General features: G+C 54.7%; 4 protein-coding genes across 4 annotated transcripts in view; 2 read left to right on the plus strand and 2 right to left on the minus strand.

Moving 5' to 3' along the window:
- The window catches only part of LOC121306225 (phosphomannomutase 1-like), a 6,716-nt gene extending 4,225 nt beyond the window's left edge, over positions 1–2,491 (plus strand). The window contains exons 4-7 of the mRNA XM_041237968.1: positions 187–286; positions 898–973; positions 1,180–1,322; positions 2,405–2,491. Of these exons, the coding sequence (XP_041093902.1) occupies positions 187–286; positions 898–973; positions 1,180–1,322; positions 2,405–2,491 (406 nt within the window). The remainder of the gene's footprint in view (positions 1–186; positions 287–897; positions 974–1,179; positions 1,323–2,404) is intronic.
- Positions 1–8,736, minus strand: part of LOC121306077 (histone acetyltransferase p300-like) — a 456,244-nt gene that overhangs the window by 101,291 nt on the left and 346,217 nt on the right.
- Positions 3,064–8,736, minus strand: part of LOC121306053 (cold shock domain-containing protein C2-like) — a 21,063-nt gene continuing 15,390 nt past the window's right edge. Inside the window, exons 4-5 of the mRNA XM_041237758.1 lie at positions 6,740–6,943; positions 3,064–3,139 (exon numbers count right to left, since the gene is read on the minus strand). Of these exons, the coding sequence (XP_041093692.1) occupies positions 3,064–3,139; positions 6,740–6,943 (280 nt within the window). The remainder of the gene's footprint in view (positions 3,140–6,739; positions 6,944–8,736) is intronic.
- LOC121306054 (phosphomannomutase 1-like) overlaps positions 8,488–8,736 on the plus strand; it is a 9,396-nt gene continuing 9,147 nt past the window's right edge. Inside the window, exon 1 of the mRNA XM_041237759.1 lies at positions 8,488–8,522. Coding sequence (XP_041093693.1) covers positions 8,488–8,522 — 35 coding nt within the window. The remainder of the gene's footprint in view (positions 8,523–8,736) is intronic.

Raw genomic sequence — 8,736 nt, forward strand, 5'->3', positions numbered from 1 at the left:
AGTGAAAGCAGGACTGGATCACACTGCTGTGCAGCGGGAGTCTGATTATTAAACTCCTAGTGAAAGCAGGACTGGATCACACCGCTGTGCAGCGGGAGTCTGATTATTAAACTCCTAGTGAAAGCAGGACTGGATCACACCGCTGTGCAGCGGGAGTCTGATTATTAAACTCTCTTTCTCTCTCAGGGGCACTTTTATCGAATTCCGGAATGGAATGCTGAACATCTCCCCGATTGGTCGGAGCTGCACCTTCGAAGAGCGAATTGAATTCTCATTAATTGACAAGGTAACCAGCCTTGATGCTTCCCTGTGCTTTACCAGACCTCTCTGTGCTTTACAATGCTCCCTGTGCTTTACCAGACCTCTCTGTGCTTTACAATGCTTCCCTATGCTTTACCAGACCTCTCTGTGCTTTACAATGCTTCCCTGTGCTTTACCAGACCTCTCTGTGCTTTACAATGCTTCCCTGTGCTTTACCAGACCTCTCTGTGCTTTACAATGCTTCCCTATGCTTTACCAGACCTCTCTGTGCTTTACAATGCTTCCCTGTGCTTTACCAGACCTCTCTGTGCTGTACAATGCTTCCCTATGCTTTACCAGACCTCTCTGTGCTTTACAATGCTTCCCTGTGCTTTACCAGACCTCTCTGTGCTTTACAATGCTTCCCTATGCTTTACCAGACCTCTCTGTGCTTTACAATGCTTCCCTGTGCTTTACCAGACCTCTCTGTGCTTTACAATGCTTCCCTGTGCTTTACCAGACCTCTCTGTGCTTTACAATGCTTCCCTGTGCTTTACCAGACCTCTCTGTGCTTTACAATGCTTCCCTGTGCTTTACCAGACCTCTCTGTGCTTTACATTGCTTCCCTATGCTTTACCATTGTATTTCTTTTATCAGAAAGAGAAAATTCGAGAGAAATTTGTCGCCGCCCTGCGGGAGGAATTCGCTGGGAAAGGGCTGTGTTTCACCAGGGGTAAGTGCAGGAGCCACACTGCCCCCTAGTGTGCAACACCGGCAGTGCATCAGAAGGAGGGAGAAGGAGGGAGGGGGTTCAGTCTCTGTGCCTCAAGTCTGCCCTGGACTGGAGGGAGCCCCCTTTCACTTAGCGGGGTGAGGGAGGGAGGGAGGGCGGGAGTCTGTGTGTAAATTATAACTCTCGCTTTGTGTTTTGTCCTGCAGGAGGACTGATTAGCTTTGATATCTTCCCAGAAGGGTGGGATAAAAGATACTGCCTTGATATCCTGGAAACAGAAGGACTGGAGAGCATTTATTTCTTTGGAAACGAGACTTCACCGGTGAGGACGGGCTGGGAGGGAAGCAGCGTGACTCTAGCGGAGCTGAGGAGGGGCTGGGAGAGAGGGAAGCAGTGTGGCTCTAGTGGAGCTGAGGAGGGGCTGGGAGGGAAGCAGCGTGGCTCTAGCGGAGCTGAGGAGGGACTGGGAGGGAAGCAGTGTGGCTCTAGCGGAGCTGAGGAGGGGCTGGGAGGGAAGCAGCGTGGCTCTAGCGGAGCTGAGGAGGGACTGGGAGGGAGGCAGTGTGGCTCTAGTGGAGCTGAGGAGGGACTGGGAGGGAGAGAGCAGTGTGGCTCTAGTGGAGCTGAGGAGGGACTGGGAGGGAAGCAGTGTGGCTCTAGTGGAGCTGAGGAGGGACTGGGAGGGAAGCAGTGTGGCTCTAACGGAGCTGAGGAGGGACTGGGAGGGAAGCAGTGTGGCTCTAGTGGAGCTGAGGAGGGACTGGGAGGGAGGCAGTGTGGAGCTGAGGAGGGACTGGGAGGGAAGCAGTGTGGCTCTAGTGGAGCTGAGGAGGGACTGGGAGGGAAGCAGTGTGGCTCCAGCGGAGCTGAGGAGGGACTGGGAGGGAAGCAGTGTGGCTCTAGCGGAGCTGAGGAGGGACTGGGAGGGAAGCAGTGTGGCTCTAGCGGAGCTGAGGAGGGACTGGGAGGGAAGCAGTGTGGCTCTAGTGGAGCTGAGGAGGGACTGGGAGGGAAGCAGTGTGGCTCTAGCGGAGCTGAGGAGGGACTGGGAGGGAAGCAGTGTGGCTCTAGCGGAGCTGAGGAGGGACTGGGAGGGAAGCAGTGTGGCTCTAGTGGAGCTGAGGAGGGACTGGGAGGGAAGCAGTGTGGCTCTAGCGGAGCTGAGGAGGGACTGGGAGGGAAGCAGTGTGGCTCTAGCGGAGCTGAGGAGGGAATGGGAGGGAAGCAGCGTGGCTCTAGCGGAGCTGAGGAGGGATTCGTCAAACGGAGATCAGGAGAACTCCTCACCTGAATCTAGTGGAGCTGACGGGATCACCCTGACTCAGTGTGGTCTAGAGGAGCTGAGGAGTCAAACCGAGGAATCAGCCTGCTAGTTGGAGCCTGAGGAGTCCACTTGGGGAGGGAACCGCGTGTTGCTGGCTACCCTTGGAGCTGAACCCTAGGGGCGGTGACGGGAAGCAAGTGTGGACTCTAGCTGAGCTCTTCACCGTGGGAATGGAGGGAAGCAGCGTGGCTTAGCGGAGCTGAGGGGAGGGACTCTGGGAGGGAAAACCCTCCTCGTGCTCTACACGAGAAAGCTGAGAGGGACCCCTCCGCGGGAGGGATAGCCAGCGGGCTTCTAGCGGAGAGCTGAGGAGGGACGGGGAGGGACCCTGCAGTTCGGAGACACCGAGATCGGGGCTGAGGAGGGCCTGGGAGGAAAGCAGTGTGGCTCTAGCGGAGCTGAGGAGGGACTGGGAGGGAAGCAGCGTGGCTCTAGTGGAGCTGAGGAGGGACTGGGAGGGAAGCAGTGAGGGGAAGAATTGTGGCTCTAGCGGAGTGAGCTCTAGCGGAGCTGAGGAGGGCCTGGGAGGGAGAGGCGGAGCTCTAGGAGCTGGGAGGGATGGGAGGGGGGAAGCAGCCTGTGGATCTAGCGGAAGCTGAGGAGGGAATGGGAGGGAAAGCAGTTTCAATGGTCGGCTCTCGGAGCTGTGGAGGGGACTGGTAGAGGGGGACAGGAAGCAGTGTGCACTCTCTAAGTGAGGAGGGGTGGGAGGGACGCAGCGTGGCTTAGCGGAGCTCGTGTGTTTTGGAGGGCAAGCAGCGTGGCTCTAGACGGAGGCTTCGAGCGCCCGAGATCGGGAGGGGAAGCAGTGAGCCTCAGTCCGCTCACAGATCACCTCGACTCTGGGAGGGACCACGGGAGGACACCGAGTTAAAAGCAGAAGTCCTGTGGAGGGAACGACAGTGAGATTTTCAGTGTGGCTCTAGAGGAGCTGAGGAGGGACTGGGAGGGAAGCAGTGTGGCTCTAGCGGAGCTGAGGAAGGACTGGGAGGGAAGCAGTGTGGCTCTAGCGGAGCTGAGGAGGGACTGGGAGGGAAGCAGCGTGGCTCTAGCGGAGCTGAGGAGGGACTGGGAGGGAAGCAGTGTGGCTCTAGCGGAGCTGAGGAGGGACTGGGAGGGAAGCAGGTGAGGCTCTAGAGGAGCTGAGGAGGGACTGGGAGGGAAGTAGTGTGGCTCTAGTGGAGCTGAGGAGGGACACCGAGATAGTGTCGGCTCCTAGTGCCCCTAACTGTGGACCGAGGAAAGCTGACTCATTACCTTACCCTACTGAACGGAGGGACACCGAGAGGGAGTCTTAAGCAGTTGGCTCTCTAGTTGGAGGCGAGGAGGGGGGGACTCTCTGGGACAAGGGTACAACGAGATCTAATTTCGCTCCCCTTCCGTCTGCGCACCGGAGCTGCCTCGACTCCCTCCCAGGACCCTCCCAAGTCCTTTCCGAGGTCAGCCCCCGAGGAGACACAGTCCGGATAAAGGAAGCTTTTTGCGCTATGCGAGGTTAAGTGAGGGGCTGGGGGGGAATGTGGCTCTAGTGGAGCCTGCAGGGGGGGACCGACTGGGAGATTGTCAGGGAGTCTCGTGTGTCTCTTTCAGCTGCTCCCCAGAGGACACAGTCCGGCTTTGGGAACTTGTAGGGAAGCAGTCGTGATCTTCTAGGTGGAGACTGCAGTGCTGGCTTTTGGCTGGGAGGGTAATATTTTCTAATCCTAACTCTGTTCCCTGCAGGGATGGAACGATGTATGTTGCTGTTCAGCGACCCTGTGTGGGTTCACGGTGTAGTCTCTCTGATCCCTCCTGCCCCAGTGCTCCCTGGGAGTTGTAGTCTCTCTGATCCCTCCTGCCCCAGTGCACTTCTGGGAGTTGTAGTCTCTCTGATCCCTCCTGCCCCAGTGCACCCTGGGAGTTGTAGTCTCTCTGATCCCTCCTGCCCCAGTGCTGGGAGGTGTAGTCTCTCTGATCCCTCCTGCCCCAGTGCTCTCTGGGAGGTGTAGTCTCTCTGATCCCTCCTGCCCCAGTGCACCCTGGGAGGTGTAGTCTCTCTGATCCCTCCTGCCCCAGTGCTCTCTGGGAGTTGTAGTCTCTCTGATCCCTCCTGCCCCAGTGCTCTCTGGGAGGTGTAGTCTCTGATCTCTCCTGCCTCAGTGTGTATATATTTATATATATGTGTTTGTGTGCGTGTGTTTTTGCAAGTGATTTTAAATTGCTTTGTTTTCCACCTTGTTTATTCTGAGATCTTCTGCAGAATCGTCCCTCTATCAATGTATTTATTGTAAAGTATTGTACATTTAAAAATAATAATAATAATAGAATAATTAATAATTAATCTAATAGACCCTAATTCCACGAAAGAGTTCTACATTTTAAGTATAAAGTATTGTTCAACAACGTTTATAATTATAATTATTTTATTATTATTAGTACTCATCCTAATAATAATAATAATAATAGTAAATGACAGAAAGGCTGTTCTTTCCTATGCAGATTGCTCTACAGTGTAACACAGCACACTTAAGAGATAAGGAAGAGAAGATGCATTCAATGGGAATTGTTTTCAGTAGAATTCTTTCTCCAGTCATCTGCCATTGAATTCACACTGAAGACACAGAGAGATACTTCTAGTGGAAACGTTTGCCAAAATTGAATTGAAGACACTCTGGTAGATAAAGGATAACTAACGAGATGCTCTCAATGGTCGTGTGAATTCTCTATCTTCTCTTCTACGTTAAGTAGACCTAGAGAGAGACTTCTAGTGGAAACGTTTGCCGTTGAATTCACACTGAAGACACTGAGAAAGACTTCTAGTCGGAAACGCTTGCCATTGAATTCACACTGAAGACACTGAGAGAGACTTCTAGTGGAAACGTTTGCCATTGAATTCACACTGAAGACACTGAGAGAGACTTCTAGTGGAAACGTTTGTGTAGAGTGTCTGTGTTGTTATCCAAGTCTCTCTCTCTCTCTCTCCTCTCTATAAATATATATATATATCTATAATCTATATTTATTGTTCTAATTTACCAACGTCAAAATAACATACAACGGAGACTTTCCCTTCTGACACTGTGTGTTTCACGAATTTGTTTAAACAATAATTAAACAATTAAATTAATGGGACAACACCATGTAATTAAATTATTAACATAATAAGAATAATAAGAATAATAATAATAATAATAAAATAATAAAAAATTTTTGTCTGTGGTCGTCTGTCTGTGACAGAAAACTCTTCATCAACCAGACGTGACTAATTAGCGACGGGCACTCGTTTAATATCACCCCCCCCACTCCACTCACAGTGAAACACAAACAGGAAACACACTGCCTTGGCCAGTACAAAGAACTACAGCTCCCCCCTCCATCCTCTCCTCCGTATCTCCCTCTCCCTTCCCCTCTCCATCCTCTCCTCCCTCATCCCCCTCTCCATCCTCTCCTCCGTATCTCCCTCTCCCTTCCCCTCTCCATCCTCTCCTCCCTCATCCCCCTCTCCATCCTCTCCTCCGTATCTCCCTCTCCCTTCCCCTCTCCATCCTCTCCTCCCTCATCCCCCCTCTCCATCCTCTCCTCCCTCATCTCCCTCTCCCCTCCCCCTCTCCATCCTCTCCTCCCTCATCCCCCCTCTCCATCCTCTCCTCCCTCATCTCCCTCATCCCCTCCTCTCCCATCCTCTCCTCCCTCATCTCCCTCTCCCCATCCTCTCCTCCGTATCTCCCTCTCCCTTCCCCTCTCCATCCTCTCCTCCCTCATCCCCCTCTCCATCCTCTCCTCCGTATCTCCCTCTCCCTTCCCCTCTCCATCCTCTCCTCCCTCATCCCCCCTCTCCATCCTCTCCTCCCTCATCTCCCTCTCTCCATCCTCTCCTCCCTCATCCCCCTCTCCATCCTCTCCTCCGTATCTCCCTCTCCCTTCCCCCTCTCCATCCTCTCCTCCCTCATCCCCCTCTCCCTTCTCTCCTCCGTCTCTCCTCTCTCTCTTCCCTCTCTCCATCTCTCTCCTCCCTCATCCCCCTCTCCATCCTCTCCTCCGTATCTCCCTCCTCCCTCTCCTCTCTCCATCCTCTCCTCCCTCATCCCCCTCTCCATCCTCTCCTCCGTATCTCCCTCTCCCCTCCCCCTCTCCATCCTCTCCTCCCTCATCCCCCCCCCTCTCCTCATCAGGTAGGGAGGACCTCTCTCTTTCTCTTTCTCTCTCTCCTTCTCTCTCTCCTCTCCTCTCTCCTCCCGGAGAGAGGAGGAGAGCATCCGCGACTACTACACAGGACAACGGTCAAAGTACGAACAAAGGCCCCCGGTCACTCATCCCTCTCTCTCTCTCCTCTCTCCTCCCTCTCCTCTCTCCTCTCCCTCTTTCTCCTCTCTCTCCTCTCCCTCCTCTATCCTCTCTCCTCTCCTCCCTCTCCTCTCCCCTCTCTCTCTCCTCTCTCTCCTCTATCCTCTATGAGGGGTGACTCCTGTCCTCTCCTCCCCTCTCCTGTAATCAATGCTAGCTTAGTCTGGCTGATGATGTGTCCTGTCCAGGTTTCATGCTTGGTTCCGGGGGCCAGGTGAGTGATCACCACCTCCACCGCCTGGATCTTCTGGTTCTTGGGCGGGACGGAGCACACCTTGTAGGTGACCTCGTCCCCCTCAATGGGAACGTACTCCCCCTCGATACTGCGGGGAGAGGGGGGGGTTTAGTTACTCGATCAGAACTCCCCAGCTGCACTGCGGGGAGAGGGGGGAGGGTTTAGTTACTCGATCAGAACTCCCCAGCTGCACTGCGGGAGAGGGGGGAGGGTTTAGTTACTCGATCAGAACTCCCCAGCTGCACTGCGGGAGAGGGGGGAGGGTTTAGTTACTCGATCAGAACTCCCCAGCTGCACTGCGGGAGAGGGGGGAGGGTTTAGTTACTCAATCAGAACTCCCCAGCTGCACTGCGGGAGAGGGGGGGGGGTTTAGTTACTCGATCAGAACTCCCCAGCTGCACTGCGGGGAGAGGGGGGAGGGTTTAGTTACTCAATCAGAACTCCCCAGCTGCACTGCGGGAGAGGGGGGAGGGTTTAGTTACTCGATCAGAACTCCCCAGCTGCACTGCGGGAGAGGGGGGAGGGTTTAGTTACTCGATCAGAACTCCCCAGCTGCACTGCGGGAGAGGGGGGGGGGTTTAGTTACTCGATCAGAACTCCCCAGCTGCACTGCGGGAGAGGGGGGAGGGTTTAGTTACTCAATCAGAACTCCCCAGCTGCACTGCGGGAGAGGGGGGGGGGGTTAGTTACTCGATCAGAACTCCCCAGCTGCACTGCGGGAGAGGGGGGAGGGTTTAGTTACTCAATCAGACTCCCAGCTGCAATGCCACTGCGGGAGAGGGGGGAGGGTTTAGTTACTCGATCAGAACTCCCCAGCTGCACTGCGGGGAGAGGGGGGAGGGTTTAGTTACTCGATCAGAACTCCCCAGCTGCACTGCGGGGAGAGGGGGGAGGGTTTAGTTACTCGATCAGAACTCCCCAGCTGCACTGCGGGGAGAGGGGGGAGGGTTTAGTTACTCGATCAGAACTCCCCAGCTGCACTGCGGGAGAGGGGGGAGGGTTTAGTTACTCGATCAGAACTCCCCAGCTGCACTGCGGGAGAGGGGGGAGGGTTTAGTTACTCGATCAGAACTCCCCAGCTGCACTGCGGGGAGAGGGGGGAGGGTTTAGTTACTCGATCAGAACTCCCCAGCTGCACTGCGGGGAGAGGGGGGGGGGGTTAGTTACTCGATCAGAACCCCCCAGCTGCACTGCGGGGAGAGGGGGGAGGGTTTAGTTACTCGATCAGAACTCCCCAGCTGCACTGCGGGAGAGGCAGATATTGATGCATTTTCTACAATCATTGAGTAAGATTTATTTATTTTATTTTATTTTTTTTTTAGGGTGTAGTGTGAAGGGGAAGGGTGTAGTGTGTAGGGTGTAGGGGTCACTCACTCTGAGATGGAGGGGGGGTAGTGTGTAGGGTGTAGGGGTCACTCACTCTGAGATGGAGGGGGGGTAGTGTGTAGGGTGTAGGGGTCACTCTGAGATGGAGGGGAGGGGGTAGTGTGTAGGGTGTAGGGGGTCACTCACACTCTGAGATGGAGGGGAGGGGGTAGTGTGTAGGGTGTAGGGGTCACTCACACTCTGAGATGGAGGGGAGGGGGTAGTGTGTAGGGTGTAGGGGTCACTCACTCTGAGATGTGCACGAAGATGTCCTCTCCTCCGCAGGCCGGGGTGATGAAGCCGTGACCCCGCGAGCGGGAGAAGTCTTTACAGAAACCCCTGCAGAGAGAACCAGCCGCAGCACGAGAAGAACTGAGAGAGAGAGAGAGAGAGAAATAAAGAGAGAGAGAGAGAGAGAGAGAGGGGAGAGAGAGGAGGGAGAGAGAGGGGGAGGGAGAGAGAGAGACAGAGAGACCCTCTGTCTCTGGGTCCCACTGGCCTGAGCAGAGAGAGAGA

This window comes from Polyodon spathula, chromosome 46 (genome assembly GCF_017654505.1).
Source record: "Polyodon spathula isolate WHYD16114869_AA chromosome 46, ASM1765450v1, whole genome shotgun sequence".
Classification (NCBI taxonomy): Eukaryota; Metazoa; Chordata; class Actinopteri; order Acipenseriformes; family Polyodontidae; genus Polyodon; species Polyodon spathula.